This window comes from Mastigoproctus giganteus, chromosome 13, assembly GCF_048544385.1.
Source record: "Mastigoproctus giganteus isolate SK-2022 chromosome 13, ASM4854438v1, whole genome shotgun sequence".
NCBI lineage: Eukaryota > Metazoa > Arthropoda > Arachnida > Uropygi > Thelyphonidae > Mastigoproctus > Mastigoproctus giganteus.
The window spans coordinates 18,783,332-18,805,886 of NC_143587.1; the positions used below are offsets into that span (position 1 = coordinate 18,783,332).

The 22,555-nt window shown below is 35.6% G+C and overlaps 1 protein-coding gene across 1 annotated transcript in view; it reads left to right on the plus strand.

Moving 5' to 3' along the window:
* The first annotated feature begins 678 nt into the window (after positions 1-678).
* Positions 679-22,555, plus strand: part of LOC150075826 (uncharacterized) — a 49,351-nt gene continuing 27,474 nt past the window's right edge. Inside the window, exons 1-3 of the mRNA XM_090387676.1 lie at positions 679-739; positions 11,198-12,166; positions 19,875-20,005. Coding sequence (XP_090243802.1) covers positions 689-739; positions 11,198-12,166; positions 19,875-20,005 — 1,151 coding nt within the window. The 5' untranslated portion in view covers positions 679-688. The remainder of the gene's footprint in view (positions 740-11,197; positions 12,167-19,874; positions 20,006-22,555) is intronic.

Below are 22,555 nucleotides of genomic sequence, written 5' to 3' on the forward strand. Positions count from 1 at the left end.
TCTTAAAAGTTTATAGTTTGTATCACAAAATCTAGACAGCCAAATGCCTAGACATTGTACTGACTGATTCAATTGATGATTTGTATAGGACTATTTCTCCATAAAAATGCACTTGATCCATAAAGTTTAACTGAGGGTGCTTTTAAAAACTATCCTTCATGACAGTATAATGGGTTCAGCACTTGTCATTCATTCGGTAGGGCCTATATTTAGTTCCTGTGAAACACTGAAAAAAAATTCTTAAAGGTTGTTTCATTGGGACTATAAATAAAGGATTCTTTATTGAGTGACTAATCAATCACAGGCAAAGCAAGTAAGTCATCCCTCTTCATGAGCTACTCTGGTTTTTGGTACTTAATAGGCATGTGTGTGTGTGTGTGTGTGTGCGCGCGCACACACACACACACACACACACACACACACACACAAATATAAACTAGATTACCATTATAGCCTAAAGTTATATTTATATTCATAATAAAATAATATTTATTATCTCTAATAATAAATATTATTTTTGTCTTAACTAGGCATTTTAACTAGAACAGAAAGTTCACATTCAGACAGCAGTGGTTTTGCAGAAGATGGTCCATTAGAAACTACTGCTGTTAATGAACATACAAAAGTTCCAGAGAAGAATTCAGAAATGGATTTTAACAAGTGTGTTGGTACTTCTTTTGATACAGAAATGGATTATATAACAGTTCCTGGTGTGGAAGAATCATCCCCATCCTCTGCAGTATGTTGAAAATTTGTATATAAATTTTTCTTAAATTATTTCTGATAATAATAATAGTAAATGCAGCCAGACCTCTATATAATGAAATCGATCATTCGCTTGAAAAAATTCATTAAACATAAATTTCATTATAAAGAAATATCACCTTTTTAACAATGAAAAATACTGCAATTCAACATTCAGAAATATAGTAAGAGTGGAAATAAATCAGAAATAAGTGTGAATGAATAAATTTTCTAACATTTTAAAACAATTATTAATACATACATATTAAGAAATGACTACATGATTCGCACAATATATTAGTACACTTTAAGAATTATTTCTTAAAATATTTGGTTATTTTTTGTTGTACACTGGATTTTACTGTACATTGTTCATAAAAATGTTCACATTTGTTTAAACACTCAAATATATTTTAAATGCAAAGTTTCAAATGCTGCCAAAAATTTCTCATTCGGAAGGTTTAATTTTGCTTTCATTGTCCTCATTTTCATCCAACTCATCATCAATATTGTCACCAGTTCTTTGAATACTCTCCAAAATGTTAGTCACTCGGATATTCAGCTACCATGACATCATTATCAACTCTCCTAAAAATTCTTCAAGAAAAAATTTCTCCAATGATCAAAATTCCACTTGAAGTTCTTCCCAAGATTGCTCAATATCTTGTAGCAGTACATCCCTCTCATTGCTGTTAATTGGCATTTTAGTAAAACCTGCTTTTGCGAAAAAATTCTTTATCATTGTTTCTGTCATATCTTGACTCCACACTTTCGCCAACTCTGATATGCACATCTGCAAATCTATAACAGAATCTATAGGTTGATTGGTTTCTATTCTCAGTGTAATTTTTTTCAGTATGCACCTTCGCTAGTGCATTTATCACATTTTTGATAATGCCTTGGTCGATTGGCTGTAGTTTAGAGAAGGTATTCGGAGGGAAGAAAACAGGCTTCACACTTGTAATTTTTGAAATTACCAAGTGAAGGTGGGCAGGGCAGTTGTTGACAATCAGTGCAATTTTTTCTGTTTTCTTTCTCATCTTTCTATCAAAATTTAAAATCCTCTGTTCAAAAATTTCACTTCTCATCCAAAATTTTTTGTTGTAGTTGTAGTACAACTCTAATCACTTGTTTCCTTTGAAAAGCTTCAGTTTTTCATTACCAGCCATATTTGCACCAACCAAGACTAATTCTTACCTTACTATTTTTGTCACCTTTAATCCCTTCCCGGAACATTTTTTTTTTCCTGAAAATTTGCCATGACGGATCGACTTTATTTTACAGATTAAAAGTATGCATCATGTGAATACTCATTGTATAGTTTTTTATAAATTTTTTAGTAGAAAATACGTGGGAGTAATTAACCCATTTGGGCTATCCTGAGTTATCTCGTGTATGCCAAAAGGTTTTGCAAATTATACAGATTTTTTTTTAATAAATTAGTGCTTGAGCTAAGAGAAAGAAACAGAAAAACACTCTTCACTACTCATTATATAAATAAATTTAAAAAATCAAGTGGAATGCATAAGCAGTGAATTAACTACATTCTGACACATGGCTGTCGCAAGTGGATAGGTGAGGTAAGGTCACTTACAGGTGGCAGTTCAAGAGGGTGGCGAAATATTTTTCGATATAGTTTTCTAATTGGTTAATGCTTATCAGTATTCAGCATTTAGGATGGCAAATTTTATTTTGCTTACTGGCGACACATAGGAATGCGCACTACTATTCTGACATTACTGTACAATAAGTAAATATGAGAGAAATGAAAGCCAGTCATCTGCTGCCAGACGTAAGAAAATCCCAAGAAATCAAGGATTTATCTGGCTAATGCAAAATTAGCCAGATAAATGCCCAAGAAAATACATTTCAATCCTAAATTTGTAGGTACAGTGGAATCTCGTTACTGTACACCTCAGTCAGATCACCTCGCAGGTGCCTTAGTCTCCAGACACTATAATTTGCAAAATTTAAGCCTTTCTTCGTAAGAGCAACCCTTTGTTCCATTCACTAATCTTGTTGCTCTTCTCTGTACTTGTTCCAACAGCTCTACATCCTTCTTAAAATGAGGCCTCTAGACCTGTAAACAGTACTCAAGGTGTGGCCTGACCATTGCCTTATGTAAGGGGATAATCACCTCCTTATCTCTGCTAGAAAAATTCCTGTATATCATTGACAAGACACTGAACTACTCTTGCAGACCGTCTGCACTGCTCAGAAAACTTCATATCTGCCTGCACAATTACCCCCAGGTCCTTTTCATTCTCTACTACTGTCAGTGTAGTACCACAGAGTTGATACGTCACTCTGGTGTTGCTGCTTCCCATATGTAGTACTTTACATTTGTCAATGTTAAACTTCATTTGCCACCTCTCAGCCTATCTGCTCAACTTTTCTAGATCCTGTTGCAGCAGCCTACTGTCATTAGTGTCCTTAACAACCCTGCCAACCTTTATATCGTCTGTAAACTTGGACATTAAGCTTGATATACCATCATCAGTATCATTTATAAATACAGAAAACAACAATGGACCCAATACTGAACCGTGAGGGACTCCACTAATAACATTAGTCCAAGATGAGCAGTGTCCATTGATTACCACTCTTGTCTTCTCTCACTCAACTATCCCTTTATCCATAGCAGCAATTTTCCTCCAATGCCACACTGCTCCAATTTGTTCAGCAGTCTTCCATGTGCAACAGTATCAAAGGCTTTTCTAAGATCCAAATATATGATATCAAAGTTATTCTTTGCATCCATTTCCTTTGTGACTACATCATAATACTATGATGTAGTATTATTAAATTAGTCAAATTAAATTAGCCCACTCAAATTAGTCAGACAAGACTTCCCCTTAACAAAACCATGCTGCGTCTGAGTTATAACTGAAGTCTTGTCTAGATGATCCTGCAGTGCTTCTTTAACCAGTGCCTCCATTAATTTTTCGGGAACAGAAGTCAAACTAACAGGTCTGTAATTGCTTGTGTTGCCCTTTGATCCTACTTTGTGAATTGGGGTCTACATTTGCACATCTCCAGTCTATGGGTACCTCCCCTGAGTTCAAAGAAGCTCTCATAATTATGGCTAAGGGTTTGCTTACTTCCTTTGCTGCCTCTTTTAATATAACTGGATAGATCCCATCCACCCCGGGTGCCTTTTTTATGTTTATCTTCAACAATTTCTCCTCCACTTTCCTCTCAGTTATTACAAAATCGTCCAGCTCACTGCCAGAGTTTAACTCACATCTGGCATTCCACTCCCTGAATAACTCCTCATGGGTGAATGTAGTTGCAAAATACTTATTTAGTTTGTTAGCCAACTGAGCACGATCATCAACAGTTGAACCATCAATATCCAGTGGACCAATCTGATTCATCCCTTTCCTTCTAGAGTTTACATAGGTAAAGAACTCTTTGTTGTTTTTCTTTGCATCCTTTGCCAAGGATTTCTCATAATCTGCCTTTGCCTGCCTAATCTCCTTTGTGACTTGGTTACAGACCAGCTTATATCTATCATAGGCTTCCTTGTCACCCATTAATTTATATGTATCCCATGCATTTTTCTTCTCTGCCACATGTCTCATTAGTTTATCTGACATCCATATTGGCCTAAACCTTGAACAATATTTCTTAGTTGGTATGTAAAGCCTAGTAGCTTCCAAGATGAATTCTTTGAATGCTTCCCATTTTGAATTTATTGTTGGTAACATCAACAGCTGTTCCCACCATATAGAATTTAAATACTGTCTCAGACCACCATAGTCACCTTTACGAAAGCAAGAACCCATCCCTTTACTCCTGATGGTAGTTAACTCTTTGAGTAAATCCCACTTCAGCACACTGTGATCACTGCCACCTAGTGGTTCCTTTATCTGCAGATTCTTAATGCATTAAGAATCACTACTGATAATCAGATCAAGAGTATTACTCCCTCTAGTTGCCTCTTGCACATGCTGATGTAGAAAACAATCATCGAATAAATCCACAAAAGCCCGCTTGTATGTGAGTGACCAACCCACAAATTCCAGTCAATATCTGGGAAATTAAAAAGCTCCATTATAAGACTCTCTGATTTACTGGCCCACTCTATTTCCCTGTACAGTATCTTATTATACTCATCAGTCATTAGGCCTATAATACACTCCTACTCTGAATTTTGATCTCCCAATGCTTATGTCACACCAAACTGATTCGACACTGCACTGTCCAGCGATCACTTCCTTGGATTTTATGTGTTTCTTAACTAATAGCATAACCCCTCCTCCCTTCCTATCCTGTCTATCCTTCCTGTACACGTACTCCCCAAATTCCAGTTCTGAATTCCTTATATCTGTGCGACACCATGTCTGTGATTTCCCAACAATATCTGCCTTTGATGTTCTGAGCAATACCTCAAATTTATCAAATTTATTTACCAAACTCCTGGCATTGGTGTAAATGCAAGTATACATGTACCTGTTCCTATTCTTAGCTACCCTAACGCAACCCATGTGTTTACTTGTACCGCAATGACTACCTTGCATCTTGTTTTCCAGGCTGCTGCGCATTCCAATAGAAGCAGTGCAAGAATCACTTTCACCTCTGCCAGTGGCTGCTCTTAATCTATTAGTCCTTGTATCCTCCCAAGCTAGCAGTTGTCCAACCCACCTAACACTGCCTTGATAGCATCAGCAAATATTCTTGCACCCTTTCTATTTAAGTGTATCCTATCCCTGTAGAAGCAGTCTCTCCTGTTAACAAGTTCAGACCAGGCTGAAAAAAATTCTACCCCTTGAGCCATGCACAATCTTTCCAGGGCCGAATTGATCGACAAGGGTCTCATCATATAATGCATTTGAGTTGCAAGTGGTGTTCAAGCCTGTGTGACTTCTAAATATTGTGATACTCTTGTAATTATATCTTGTAAACTCCTCTGGTCCTATGTGGCTCTCCCAGAGTATAAAGATTAATTTAAAAAATTTATTTACATATCTTTACTGTAACACATTAATTTAACTTCTTTTAACCATTCGTGGCATATCATTCATAAATATTGCTTTCTCTACATTAATAGAGGAAACTTGTGAAACTGTTGGAGTATGAGAAAGTTAGCCAGGAGCTAACTTCCTCATACCCTTTATTTTCTTAAAACTAAACCCTTTATTTGCTTTTAATTTAGGGAAAAAGAAAAAAATCTAGCCAAGCTATTTGCCAACTTAAGGCTGCCGTAACCAAATGATAAGGCACAAGGGTGCATAAGTACATGTACACGTGTTCGTGCCCGCCAAATACAGAGGATGCAGAAAGTCAGGGAATGACCACTGCATATTACCGGAGCAACATGGCCTTAGTTGCTAATGCTACTGAAAAAAAAAAAAAAAAAAAAAAAAAACCAAATAAGCACACGTGCCTTGCGTAACCATGGTTCAAGTCCATGACTACTAAATACTGTGCTGTTTCTTGTTATTCTCTCTATCATGCGAACTCTTCTGACTATGTGGTAATCCTAAAGTATAAATAGAAAAGTTATTTTTTGTTATTTATTTATTTAATTTTGTCCAGGTAAGCTGGCTAATTTACCCTTAAAAATGGGTTTCTAGAATGCATGCATTGACTCAGAGTGAATTTTTTGCAGGAAGTTGGAAGTTTGTAAAAATCAAAATACTATGCATATAAAAAATAGTACTACTAGCAGTAGTAGTAGAGGCATGTGATGCAAGAAAGCAAGCTTATGTAGCATCAGCCAAAAAAAAAAAAAAAACACATTTCACATATCCATTCACTCTAAATGTTTGCCAAGTTCCTCCTTGAATTTATTTAAGCTGTCAACTTCTACAACAACAGATGGAAGTTTATTCCATAAATGACTACCCACTGGCTAAAGACAAATTTCTTCACATTTATTCTATAACTGTCTTTCCTCAATTTTAATTTATGCCCCTCAGGTTCATAATCTGAGCAAGAGGAAGAATCCCATCAGAATTCAGCCTGCTCAACCTATTCAAGGCCTTATACACCTCAGTCAGATCACTTCACAGGTGCCTAGTTTTTAGACACTGCAATTTGCAGAACTTGTCTTTTTTGGTAAGAGGGACCCCCTTCGTTCCCCTTACTAATCTTGGTGCCCTTCTCTGTACATGCTCAAGCAACTCTACATCCTTCCTAAAATGAGGCCTCCAGACCTGTATGCAGTACTCAAGGCATGGCCTGACTACTGCCTTATACAGAGGGATAATCACCTCCTTTTCCCTACTAGCAAAATTCCTGTATATCATTGATAATACCCCATGACCTGCTCTGGCAGCCTGTCTGCACTGCTCAGAAAATTTCATATCTGACTGCACAATTACTCCCATGTCTTTTTCATTTTCTACCACCCTAAGTGTAGTACACAGTTGGTACGTTTCTCTGGGATTACTTCTACCCATATGCAGTACTTTGCATTTGCATTTGTCAATGCTAAACTTCAGTTGCCACTTCTTGGCCCCATCTGCCCAACCTTTCTAGATCCTATTATTATTATTAGCTATATGGTGCAAGGAAGCCTGAGGCTTATGCTGCACCAGCCAAAAAAAAAGTTACAGAGGGAGAGAGTCAAAAGTAGAATGGAATCACCAAGAAAGAGAAGAATGATATTCAGCTCTGGACCATGGGTGTGGCAAGCCCATACTCACCAGATGTGAGCCCCCTGAAAAATTTGCAGTAGCACACTGTCATTACTGTCATTAACAACCCTGCCAACCTTTGTATCATCTGCAAACTTCAACATTAAGCCTGATATACCTTTATCAATATCGTTGATAAATATGATTTTTGATAAATATTATTGATTAATATGATTTATGATAAATCAGACAAATGATTTTCCATCTGTCGTTTTAGAAGTTGATAGCTTAAATAGATTCAAGGTAGAACTAGTCAAATATTTGGAGTGAGTGGATGGGTGAAATGAAAAGGGTTTTTTTTTTTTTTTTTGGCTGATGCTATATAAGCTTGCTTTCTTGCATCATGTGCCTTTACTAATGCTAATATACAAAACAACAGTGGGTCCAACACCGAACCCTGGGGGACTCCACTAATAACATTTGTCTGCAAAGAGCAGCATTCATTAATTACCATTCTCTGTCTTCTCCCACTCAACTACCCTTTTATCCATTGTAGCAACTTGCCATTAATACCATACTGCTGAAATTTGTACAGTAGTCTTCCATGTTCCTGAAATCAAAGTATATGATATCAAAATTTTTTTCATCCAGTTCCTTTGTAATACCACATTATAGTATCCATTTAAATTTGTCAGACAAGACTTTCCCTTAATAATAACCTTGCTGGCTGAATTTTTACTTTAGTCTTGTCTAGATGATCCTGCAATACATCTTTAATCAGTGACTCCATTATTTTTGCTGAAACAGAAGTTAAACAAACTGGTCTGTAATTACTCGTGTCACCCTTAGATTCTCCTTTGTGAATTGGGGTTACATTTGCTCCAGTCCCCACAGTCCCAGGCTGTGAGGACTTTTCCTGAATCCAAGGATGCTCTCATAATTATGACTAAGGGTTTGCTTATTTCCTTTGCTGCTCCTTTAATATAACTGGATAGATACCATCCACCCCAGGTGCCTTTCTTATGCTTAAATTCAACAATTCCTCCACTTTGCTCTCAGTTATTACGAAATCATTAAGCACCCTATTACAGTTTAATAACCTTCTGGCATTCTCCTCCCTTAATAACTCATGTGTGAATGCTTTTAAATATTATTTGTTTTCTTATTTTGACTTCATAGCCAAATATTAGAATAAGATTATTGTTAAAGATAAAGCTAAAATCAAAATTTCATTCAAAAAATTGGGGGAAAATCGAAATGGATTAAAAAAAAGCTTTTAAAAATCATTAAACTTTATTATTCATTTTTTAACTTTGCAGTAATATTTTGTAAGTTTGTATATTTATTATTTTATTTGAGTTTCATCAACTTCTAGCTCAAATTCCACAGAATTTCTTCAGTTTCAGCTTGTATAATGGCATTTTTAAGACTATCATAAATATAAAAATATCTACTACTACTTGGAAATAAATGTGACAAATGGCAGTTATAAATTCCCTGAAATTTTTAGAGAATATGTATGTAAAATTGTAATTTGTTGATACCGTGTTGAAAGAACCTGTTATTGTTGTTATTTGGTTTTTAGGAGCATTAGCAACTAAGGCCATATTGCTCCGGGGGGATATGCGGTGGTCATTCCCTGACCTTTCCGCATCCTCCGTATTTGGTGGTCACAGGCTCAAACCCCAGTCTAATCAAGAAACATGTGCTACGCACTGCTGCTCCTGCCCACCTGACTACGGAAAGAACCTGCAAACTGTATCTATAATGTGCATACTAACAAAAGGAGTTAACAAGAAATGTATGTACCTTACTGCAGTAGGAGGTGTCCACACTCCATGCTTTTTTAATATTCATTTGGTCCAAAGAAGGGTTCCTTAAAGAATCTGTAAAAATGTAGTCTATAAAGTTTTTTTTATTAAATTCAGAGTACTGAATTTAATAAAACTTTAGAGCCTTTCTAGTAGGTTAGCATTAGCAAGGGCACATGATGCAAGAAAGCAAGCTTATATAGCATCAGTCAAAAAAAAAACAAAAAAAAAACACACACTCTTCTCATTTCACCCATCCACTCACTCCAAATGTTTGTCTAGTTCTGCCTTGAATCTGTTTAAGCTATCAGCTTCTACGACATATGGAAGTTTGTTCCAGCAATCAACCACCCACTGGCTAAAGATGTGCAAACTTTCGCACATCTATCCTACAACTGTCTTTCCTCGATTTGAATTTATGCCCTCTCAGGTGATTATTCTGAGCAAGAGGAAGAATCCCATCAGCATTGAGCATGCTCAAACCATTCAAGGCTTTATACACCTCAATCAGATCACCTTGCAGGTGCCTAGTCTCCAGACACTAATTTGCAAAACTTAAGTCTTTCTTCGTAAGAGAAACCCTTTGTTCCATTCACTAATCTTGTTGCCCTTCTCTGTACTCATTCCAACAGCTCTACATCCTTTTTAAAATGAGGCCTCCAGACCTGTATACAGTATTCAAGATGTGGCCTGACCATTGCCTTATACAAGGGGATAATCACCTCCTTATCCCCGCTAGAAAAATTCCTGTATATCATTGACAAGACACCATGAGCTATTCTTGCAGACTGTCTGCACTGCTCAGAAAAATTCATATCTGCCTGCACAATTACTCCCAGGTCCTTTTCACTCTCTACCACTGTCAGTGTAGTACCACACAGTTTATACGTTACTCTGGAGTTACTACTTCCCATATGTAGTACTTTACATTTGTCAGTTTTAAACTTCAGTTGCCACCTCTCAGCAACAACCCTGCCGACCTTCGTATCATCTGAAAACTTGGACATTAAGCTTGATATACCATCATCAATATCATTAATGAATACAGAACACAACAATGGACCAAACACTAAACCCTGGGGGACTCCACTAATACTATTAATCCACTAAGAGCAGTGTCCATTTATTACCACTGTCTTCTTCCACTCAAATATCCCTTTATCCATAGCAGCAATTTGCCTCCAATGCTACACTGCTCCTATTTGTGCAGCAGTCTTCCATGTGCAAACAGTATCAAAAGCCTTTCTAAGATCCAAATATATGATATCAAAATTATTCTTTGCATCCAGTTCCTTTGTAACCACATCATAGTATCCAATCAAATTGGTCAGACAAGACTTTTCCTTAACAAACCCATGCTGTGTCTGAGCTATAACTGAAGTCTTGCCTAGATGATACTGCAGTGCTTCTTTAACCAGTGCCTCCATTAATTTCCCTGGAACAGAAGAGACCTGGAGACTACACACCTTCACAATGATCTGATTGAGGTGTATAAGACTTTGAATGGTTTGAGCAAGCTTAATGCTGATGGGAATCTTCCTCTTGCTCAGATTATGCACCTGAAGGACAGAAATTCAAATTGAAGAAAGACATTTGTAGAATAGATATGTGGAAAATGGCTTTTGCCAGAAGGAAACGTGTGCTACGCACTGCTGCTCCTGCCCACCTGACTATGAAAAGAACCTGCAAACTGTATCTATAATGTGCATGCTAACAAAAGGAGTTAACAAGAAATGTATGTACCTTAGTGCAGTTAAGTGTTTGATTGCTGGAACAAACTTCCATCTGTCATTGTGGAAGTTGACAGCTTAAATAAATTCAAGGCAGAACTAAAAATTTTGGAGTGAATGGCTGGGTGAAATGAGAAAGGGTTTTTTTGGAAGGGAGATGCTATATAAGCTTGCTTTTTTGCATCAAAAGCCTCTACTAATGCTAATTATATGTGCATTATGTGTTTTTTTTTATTAGCACAATTTTGTGATAGTTGTCTAATTTTTTTGTCATTATGATATATTAATGATATTGTAAATGTTCAGTTTTTTAAATAATTTTTTTTAGGATACTTGCTTTGAACAGTTTATAGAAGATAAAGTATCTACCAGTAATGGAAATGATGCTTCTTCAGACTCATTGAAAAATGAAATGAATCCAGATATTGATGACAGTTGGAAACAACTTCATTGTAGTACAGAACAGCAGTTGTGTCCTGAAACAGGAAATGTAGAATCCTCATGTGTTTCATGTCTGTCATCAGAAACTCCAGTTTTTTGTAGGCATCATTCATTAATAGAATCATTGAAGCCATCTGAATTCTCTACATCTCATGCCAAAACACTATCAACAGACTCTTTATGTTTTTCATCAGAAAATGAATGCACATATTCTGAAATTCAGCATAAATCATCCTCTGCATTTAGTGGTTCACAAGAAAGGAACATTGCATGTCGGCTTGCTCCACTTCACCTGAAAAAGGGCTTCTCTGAGGGACTAAATTGTGTAAGAAATTTAACATCTGGTGGCCTTAGACTTGGAACTGCTCGAAGTTTAAACAGATTAAGAAATCAACACTTTGACATGCATGTATCCACTCATCGAAGGTGCTTAACACACTCCCAGTCAGTTCAGGATCTTCCACCAGTTTCAAGGCAGGATTGGTTTCGTAGTGCATTTAGTTCATCTTCACTTATTGAAGACAAAAAATTAGCAACTGATATAAGATATGCTAGAGATTCGAGGATTCATTATAGATCTCAAAGAAGTATAGGTTGTCAAGTAAATCTTACTGATTCTGAAAGTGATTCTGAAGAAAAAGTGCCATACAATACTTTGGTAGAAAGAAGAAATTCAAGAAGTAGAAGAAGAAAGTTTACTGATTTTTCTGTTTACAGAGATGGTAAACAAAGTTCTAGTCCATCATTTAGCTCAGGACGTACCACAGAAGAAGAAGGTGATTCTAGTGATAGCCCAAAAATACAGAAAAATCATCCACATAATGAAGATGAGGAATTAATGGAAAGACTGTCATCTGTAAGTATTAAATGTAATATTTTCATATTAATATACAGAAGACTTACTATATTGATTTCTCACTTTTTAACTGCATTTTCATTTCTATCTGCTTAAGCGCTGGCTTCCTCTAAATTTTGTAATTATTTCTTAATTATTTTACATTTCCTCCATTGCTGCTACAGAATAGAAAAATCATATTTCCACTCCACATAGTGTTTTTGGTTACTTTTTTTTTACCTCCCTAACTGTTCACCAATGCTAGAATCAGGTCGAAGATGTTGAATAAATTGGTTGAAACTGCAATTTTTATTATATGGATTCCGTATGCATTGTTTTTCTTTGTTTACATTTTATTGTGTATGAGTATCATTTTGTAAATAGTTTCCTGTTAATAACATGGGTTTTTATTGACTGAAAACTGATACATGTTTTATTCCCTACCCAATTACCAAAACCTACTACCATTTTTTCCCCACTACGTGTCAGAATTTTCAAAAAATGGCTTTACAGCAATATTTGTAGTGCCACGAATTGACATATAGAATATCTAAAAAGATGTATTTTCTAGTGATGAAATAAGTGTTGAAATTTTACTTCTGAATTTTTCATTAAATTAAAATTATTCATAATTATATTAATATTATTAATACAGTCAACTGTTGAAATAATGGCACATTGAGATTCGATGTATACATACTGCGCAGATGTCTTGCAGTGCCGAAAAAAAAGAAAATGGCAAGTCACGTGATTACTGTATTTCTTTACGTTCACCATTTTGAAAGTGAATTCTGTACTGACATCATGGATTATACCACTGTTTTACATTTTTTTTTTTTTTTTTTTTTTTTTTTTTTTTTAAATTAAAAACCCCTCGCTATGGCTCCTCAAGTTTAATATACCTCATACAGTGAAGAGAAGAAGAACATTAAAGCTTAATGACAAACTCTATATAATCCAAACTATTACATTAGGGTCACCCAGGATATTCATATACCCATGTGTATTTTGTATGTAAATTGCGTGTGTTCTCTGTTCGATTTGCCTGTTTTTCTGGTTTCTGGGGGAAAACCTTGCTATCTATGCCTGAGACCCACTAAGTCACTGAGTGAAAAAAGCCTATAAAAATTCCTCGCGTCATAGACGGGATTCAAACCTGTGCCTTTTCCACCTGGTGTGAGGAGGACTGTGACGATACCACTGTGCTACCCGCACAGACTAAACTTGATATAATAAAGAAAATAAAACGGGCCATAAGCAGAAGTGTATTAATGGCAGAATATAACATTGGATCGTCAACATGTTTGTTTTTTTATGTGCAGTTAAATTACAGTCTACAGAAGTTCAAGTCTAATGTCAACAAATATCTTCTTTCATCTTCTCAACCTCCAACCCAAGCACAGTACTAAGTACTATAGGTTCTAATACCTCTCGTTTGGGGTTTTCATAAAAAAAAACCAAAAAACTGCATTCTTAATCTCTATTTCTTATTTGGGCTCATTATTTCTGCATTAAATACATTAAAAATAAAACTTTCTAGATATTGAAATAATGGCACCCTGAATCCCCTAAGGTACCGTTAGTTCGAAAGTCTACTGTATAACATTTTTTTTCAGATAATCTCACATTATCAGTGAATCAAAAATCCTGATTTCTGCACCTGTAAAAATTTTACCCCTTGCAATATAAATAATCACTGATTTTTACAAGAAAATGTGTCATGCTTATTCTGGTGTTATAATTGCTGACCAAGAGAAATTATGTGCCCAGCTTATGCTACCATCCATGTGTTGAAAATATGAGACAGTGGGTTGATAGACAAAAATCCCCCTGTATTTGGAGTTGGATGAATCCACAGACTGCACTTGAGATTGCTGTTTTTTCATGGATATGATTTGCTGTTTTTACAGGATATTGAACTAGAAACAAAGCTGCAATACCAAGTCCAAATCTGCTCTCAAGTATTTGTCCTGTCCTCCACAGTGAAGATATATCAATTCCATCTGAAACTAAAAACTGTGATATTTCCAGCACAGAAAAGCTGATCATTGGATTAGAAAGATGAAGCCAAAATATGACTGATGTCTTGTATGAAAGCAAAAATGTCAGTGTGCCACTTGCCTTTCCAAGTGAAATGCTACTGTCACTGGTACTCATAAAACTTGGAACAATGAAATAGTTTTTAAGGCCATATATAAAGAGAGAAGCTGTTTTTGGTGCATGATTTCAAAATTTCCTCGAGATAAGTGATGCTAACTCCATACTGGTGTTTTTAATGAAAAACAAATCAGAGCTGCTGCAAGATGATAATTTCAAATTTCTTGCTTCAGAATGAAGTGGAAGCTTTGTTAACATGCAAGATCATTGCAAAAAACCTTTTAAGTTTTTATAATTTAAAGGACTATGAGAAGGTTGTCAATAATATGCTTACAAGTTTCAAAAAACTAGATTGCATCATGAGTGTGAAGGTTAATTTTGTACATTTTCTTTGAATACTTTCCACAGAACCTTAGTGCAGTGAGTGAAGTCCAAGGTGACAGGTTCATTAAGATATTAACACTATGGAAAAAATATATCAAAGTAAATGGAATAAGGAAATGATGGCAGATTATCATTGGTATTTGAAAAGAGATTCATGTGATGAGTACAAGAGTTTCAAAAGAGTGCAAATTCATCCATTTGCAAAAAAAAAAGTTGTCACACTACTAAATGAAGTATAGATATTGTAATTTGACTAAGTACCTGTGTACATTACCATTTGGTCTTAATACTGTTTGTACTGCTGAATGTACAAATGCACATGTTTTGCTATAAGTAGTAAATTTTTTTATTTTTTGCAAAAAAAACTGCTACAGTAAAATTAATTAAGAGTATGGAATTGGCACCTAAAATTTGTATAAGTTCACCTGTTTGAATTAAAAAAGAAACTTCTTTTAAATAAATGTACAATGCAGTAATTATCTTAAAGTTCAATGCATTTCATTTTTTTTTTTTTTTTTTTTTTGTGAATATTCTTACCTTAGCTATTTTTCATACTTTTGAATATCTACCGTATATTTTTAATTATTATCTACTTCTATATTTCTGTATGAACCTTTCTTAACTATTAAAATGCCAACATGGTAATTAAACTTCTCTGTTATGCCTACACACAAAAAAAAAGAAAAAGCAATATCAGTGTTTGATGAAAATTAAGTTAAGATAAAAATATTTATTGAAGATACAAATGGCTGCAGGTGGTAGATGACTTTCATCAACCGGTTAAATACCACCACTTTGCTTATTGGAGGCTTGAAGTGGTGAAACCCATGTTTAGTCTCTAGAGCAAAGTTTCCGGCAACCCCCCCCATACTTCTCCTTCAACCCATGCACGGTACTAAGTACTATAGGTTTTGATACTTTCGTGTTTGGGGTTTTCATAAAAAAAAAAAACCAGACCAATTTTTATTTTATTTATTTATTTATTGGCCAGTCCAGAAAACGTTTGTGGCTTCCCTGCACTATATAGTTAATATTAATGCTAATCAAGAGGTGGGCCTCTCCTCCACACTCCAAGAGTATACATATAGTGGGCAGTTCCAAAGCTGTTGTTGTGAAGGAATGGCAAACTAAAGGAAAATCAACCAATTATCATGAGTCTGTTGGGAAAGTGATGTACGTGATGAGAGGATTGATGGAAAACTGGATGTTGATAGACTAGTGCCAGTGTAGTTATTTGCTTTAGTTGGTAAATTGAAGGCTGAAACTAATTTTTTTATTTATTATTATTTTTTACCACAATGTGGTTATAAGGGTATTTAACACTTTTGAAATTGTTAAATCATTTTTAGTAGTTTATAATTTTCCAGAATAAGCTTGTTACTTGCTCGGGTTTCTTTACTTTTCTTCCTTGAAAGAAATGTACACTAAACTTTTTCCTAGGCACTTTCTTTGGCTATATGAACAAAAAAAAATTACTATAAATAACTGCAAATCTATAGTGAATTATACAAAGTATATATACCTATTTTCAGTGCTTACAACCAAAAAATTATCATTATTATTTATTTTGGGCTTTGTATTATTTATTATTTTAAATGATTGGTTTTTCTTGATAACATATTGATATCATTAGTAATTAAATTGGAAAGAGTCGCAAAATTGCCTAAATTGACGTTTTTCTTTTCATAAAAAAAAAAAAAATTGAATCAAATATTTGCTAATTAATGATAACCATGGAATAGAATTTAGTGATGCAAGCATTCAAAGCACAGATGTTATTGATACCAAAGTCCGAATTGTAAAAAATTTATTTCTGTTTAGCTTGGAAGCCAAACAGAAGCAAAGTTTGGAAGAAAATTCATTGAACCATGAACATTTTATGAACTCTTGTTCATAAAAATCTTGAACCCCTTGTATAAGGCAATGAACAGGCCACACCTTGAGTACTGCATACAGGTCTGGAATCCTCATTTTAGGAAGGATGTAGAGTTGCTAGAATGAGTACAGAAAAGGGCAACAAGACTGGTGAAGGGAACAAAGGGGTGCTCTTATGAAGAAAGGCTTAAGTTCTGCAAATTGCAGATTCTGGAGACTAGGCACCTGCGAGGTGATCTGATTGAGGTATATAAGGCCTTGTATGTATTGAGTAGGCTCAATCCTGATGGGATTCTTCTTCTTGCTCAGATTACAAACCTTGAGGGGGCATAGAATCAAACTGAGGAAAGACAGTTGTAGAACAGATGTGTGGAAGTTTGCTTTTAGCCAGCAGGTAGTTGATTGCTGGAATGAACTTCCATCTGTTGTTGTGGAAGTTGATAGCTTAAATAAATTCAAGGCAGAACTATACAAACATTTGGAATGAATGGATCAGTGAAATGGGATTTTTTTGGCTGATGCTGTATAAGCTTGCTTTCTTGCATCATCTACTAATGCTAATGCAAATGCTAATTTTTCCATCAAATAAGATATTTAATCATATTAAAAGACTTGTATAGGACACTGAAGAAACTTTACCAAAGATTGAGAAAAAGAATGGTAAATGTTTTTCAGAAAGTTATTAATATAATCTAATGTTGAGATTATATTTTAATAAACTTGCTTGCCATTAGTCTCTGTAAGCTTATGGTTATTATGAGTCATGTTGGTTATTTGCCAGTTAGAATTTTTTTTAAATCAAAAGCTTCCAACTGTTTATGAAACAAACATCCATTGAACAAACTTTCACTGTAAAAATTCTAAGCCAATAAAATTCAAGCAGACATTTAAATGCTTCTCATATATTACTGGTTAAAGAAGCACTGCAGGATCATCTAGACAAGAATTCAGTTATAGCTCAGACGCAGCATGGTTTTGTTAAGGGCAGGTCTTGCCTGACCAATTTGATTGGATACTATGATGTAGTCACAAAAGAACTGGATGCAGGGAATAACTTTGATATTATATATTTGGATCTTAGAAAGGCTTTTGATACTGTTGCACATGGAAGACTGCTGCACAAATTGGAGCAGTGTGGCATTGGAGGCAAATTGCTGCTATGGATAAGGGGATGGTTGAGTGGCAGAAGACAGAGAGTGGTAATCAATGGACACTGCTCAACGTGGACTAATGTTATTAGTGGAGTTCCTCAGGGTTCAGTGTTGGGTCCGTTGTTGTTTTCGGTGTTTATGAATGATATTGATGATGGGATATCAAGTTTAATGTCCAAGTTTGCAGATGATACAAAGGTTGGCAGGGTTGTTAAGGACACTACTGACGCTATGCTGCTGCAAGAGGATCTGGAAAGGTTGAACAGATGGGCTGAGAGGTGGCAAATGAAGTTTAACATTGACAAATGTAAAGTACTACATATGGGAAACAGTAACCCCAGAGCAACATATCAACTCTGCAGTACTACACTGACAGTGGTGGAGAACGAAAAGGACCTGGGGGTAATTGTGCAGGCAGATATGAAGTTCTCTGAGCAGTGCAGACGAGCTGCAAGAGTAGCTCATGGTGTCTTGTCAATGATATACAGGAATTTTTCTAGCAGGGATAAGGAGGTGATTATTCCCTTGTATAAGGCAATGGTTAGGCCACATCTTGAGTACTGTATACAGGTCTGGAGGCCTCATTTCAAGATGGATGTAGAGCTGCTGGAATGGGTACAGAGAAGGGCAACAAGATTAGTGAATGGAACAAAGGGTTGCTCTTACGAAGAAAGGCTTAAGTTTTGCAAATTACAGAGTCTGGAGACTAGGCACCGGCGAGGTGATCTGATAGAGGTGTATAAGGCTTTGAATGGTTTGAGCATGCTCAATGCCAATGGGATTCTTCATCTTGCTCAAAATAATCACCTCAGAGGGCATAAATTCAAATTGAGGAAGGACGGATGTCGGATAGATGTGCGGAAATTTGCCTTTGGCCAGCGGGTGGTTGGTTGGTGGAACCGACTTCCGTCACTTGTTGTTGAAGTTGATAGCCTAAACAAATTTAAGGCTCAACTGGACAGGTATTTCAAACGAACGGAGGGGTGAAATGGGAGTGATGTGTTTTTTTTTTTTTTTTTTTTTTTTTTTTGACTGATGCTGAATAAGCTTGCTTTCTTGCATCATATGCCTCTACTAATGCTAATGCTAATTACAGAAGCAGCAGAAAAATGAAACCATAGATGAACAGATTAAAAGTGAATCGAAAAATGAATAAACATTTGGAAAGGTCCAAATATACATTATTAACACTGGTTTAATTTAATTTACTTTTTAAGGGATTACAAAGAAAACACCATAAATCCAATAGAACTTTTTCTTTTCAAATTATTCATATATTTGCCAAGTGTACGGATTTTGTACTTGCCATGTTACTAAAAAGATGCAGAAACAATGAATAACTTAGTTATCAAATTCAAGATGAAATTATCAACTTGATTTCTCAAAAGTTGAAACAGAATTAATGAAATGAAAGTGGAGTTCTCTCCCACCCCTTTTAATTGCAAATAAGACACAAAGTTTTCAAAAACTAATCAAATAAGCCAGCTCTTTCATTGCACAAAGATTTCACTTCCACAAATGGAATTCTACATGACTTTGAAGTTAGAATCATTTTTGGGATTTTGTAAATTATGAGATTTGTAAATATCTTCATTATTTGTTGTGCTTTTCAGACTGTCAATAAATAAGAATTCTTCATGAATGTTGTTAGTGGGGGGGACTGTATAAATATTTCAACCGAAATGAGACCTCGTACTACAGCTTTACTTTATTAATTTCATGTACTTGAATAGAGAAAAAAAAAAAAAGATAGATCCAAATTTTATTTGATTCAGTAAAATGATTTTTAATGTTTTCACTCATGTAATACAAAATTTAAATGTGCTATGAGATATGAGAGGCTAAAATAATTTGTAGCTTCTTCCCCTCAATTTCATATGCTCATATCAGATATTGGCAGAATAAGTCCTTTGCTGATGGTGTAAGGTTGTTTGATTTTTTTGGTTCTGTACAGCACTTTCACAGCAACCTTTGGAAAACAGATGAATTACAATGTGATATTGCATTGAAAGTGTACATGTATTGAAATATAGAGGAAATTATTTGTGGACACTTGTTATTTAAGAGTAACATTTGCCATTCAATAAAGTCAAATTCACACTGAGTGGGTACTTTCTTTTATACCTTCCAAAAAGAATTCATCTTTAATCTATCTTATTTCATAATGACTATTTTAATTAGTGAATATATTGCTGATGATATTCACTTTCCCTTTGCCTTAGCAACAAGCTTTAGTAGAATTGCACAGTTTGCGTCTTGCACTTGAGCATTATAAGATACAAGGACGTCATTTGGAGGCCACACTGGGTGGAAGATATGGGCCTCTCTATTGTCATCTTACTGCCGAACAAAGGTACTGTATCTTTAGAATTTTCGTAATATATTCATTATAGTTATTTATTATTCAATCAAGGTTAATATTATTTATTTATCTTCCTTAACGTGTGTGTGTGTGTGTGTGTGTGTGTGTGTGTGTGTGTGTGTGTGTGTGTGTGTGTGTGTGTGTGTGTGTGTGTGTGTGTGTGTGCACATTCATTTCTGTAAAATGTCATAGAAATTATTTTTAGTTGTATAGTCATGTGTGGCATTAGTTGATGTTCAAAAAATGGTTCTAGTTCACCTAAGGCTAAGTATGTGTTTCTGGAAGTGCATTTGGCTTTAAAGTACCTATAATTATCAATAATAGTGGCAATATAAAATGCTGGGGCATTTTGTTTAGATTATTTTTTCTCAAAATGTGTGTCCCCAATAACTTTAGGAGGCACATATCTTTGTTAGAGAGGTGTGATATATAATTCAAACTGTTATTACTGGTCTTCTTTATTGTAACCTGCCAAAAATTCCCTTCCTGCAAAAGTGAATTAAATAAAAGGAGGGACTCCACCTTGAACAACTGAATCTAGAATGTTTTGTCCTTCAAGAAGCTTCTAGAATCAGCCACAACAATATATAAACAGCACAATCTATTAGTATTGTCATTTGGTCAATGTTTCATGGCTGGTGCACCATAAATTCAATGACTATTTGCATTATTAGTTTATCTTATTTGGATTTGATTGTTATTATTATTATTAATAGCAAGACATCAAAGGCAGATATTGTTGGGATATCGGAGACATGGTGTCACATAGACATAAGCAGTGTGGAACTGGAATTTGGGGAGTACAATGTATACAGAAAGGATAGATAGGACAGGAAGGGAGGAGGGTAGTTATGCTGTTAGTTAAGAAACACATAAAATCTAAGGAAGTGCATCCAATTGATGTTGGTGCAAATTCAATGTTTAATATGTTTGGTGTGACATAAGCACTGGGGAAGGAAAAATGAGAGTAGGTGTGTGTTATAGGCCTATTGAATCTGAGGAGTATAATGAGCAATTGTGCAGAGAAATAGAGTGGGCCAGTAAATTAGAGTGTCTTATAATCGGGGATTTTAATTTCCCGGATATTGACTGGAATTTGTGGGTTGGTCACTCATAGACTAGCAAGGCTTTTGTGGATTTATTGGATGATTGTTTTCTACAGCAGCATGTTCGGGAGGCAACTACAGGGAGTAATACTCTTGATCTGATTATCAGTAATGATTCTTCATGCATCAAGAATCTGCAGATAAAGGAACCACTAGGTGGCAGTGATCAGTGTGCTGAAGTGGGATTTACTCAAAGAGGTAACTACCATCAAGGGTAAAGGGAAGGGTTTTTGCTTTCGTAAAGGTGACTACGGTGGTCTGAGAGAGTATTTAAATTCTATATGGTGGAACCAACTGATGATGTTACCAACGGCAAATTCAAAATGGGAAGCATTCAAAGAATTAATCTTGGAAGCTACTAGGCTTTTCATGCCAACAAAGAAATTGTTCAAGATTTAGGCCTAAATGGATGTCAGATGAACTAATTAGACATGTGACAGAGAAGAAAAATGCATGGGATACATATAAATTAACATGTGACACAGAAGCCTATGATAGATATAAGCTGGTCTGTAACCAAGTTACAAAGGAGGTTAGGCAGGCGAAGGCCGATTACGAAAAATCTTTGGCAAGGGATGCAAAGAAAAACAGCAAAGAGTTCTTTACTTATGTAAACTCTAGAAGGAAGGGGATGAATCAGATTAGTCCACTTGATATCGATGGCTCAACTGTTGATGATCCTTCCTGCTCAGGCAGCTAACAAACTAAATGAATATTTTGCATCGACATTCACACATGAGAAATTATTCAGGGAAGGGAATGCCAGAGGTGTATTCAACTCCAGCAGTAAGCTAGATAATCTTGTAATAACTGAGAGTGAAGTTGAGGAGAAATTGTTGAAGATAAACACAAGAAAGGCACCTGGGGTGGATGGAATCTATCCAGTTACATTAAAGGAGGTGGCAAAGGAAGTAAGCAAACCCTTAGCCATAATTAGCATTAGTAGAGGCATATGATCCAAGAAAGCAAGCTTATGCAGCATCAGCCAAAAAAAAAAAAAAAAACACTCCCATTTCATCCTTCCGTTCTTTCGAAATACCTGTCCAGCTGAGCCTTAAATTTATTTAGGCTATCAACTTCCACAACTGGGGATGGAAGTCTGTTCCACCAACCAACTACCCGCTGGCTAAAGGCAAATTTCTGCACATCTATCCTACATCTGTCTTTCCTCAATTTGAATTTATGCCCTCTCAGGTGATTATTCTGAGCAAGAGGAAGAATCCCATCGGCATTGAGCATGCTCAAACCATTCAAGGCTTTGTACACCTCTATCAGATCATCTCGCTGGTGCCTAGTCTCCAGACACTATAATTTTCAAAACTTAAGCTTTTCTTTGTAAGCACAACCCTTTGTTCCATTCGCTAATCTTGTTGCCCTTCTCTGTACTCGTTCCAGCAGCTCTATATCTTTCTTGAAATGAGGCTTCCAGACCTGT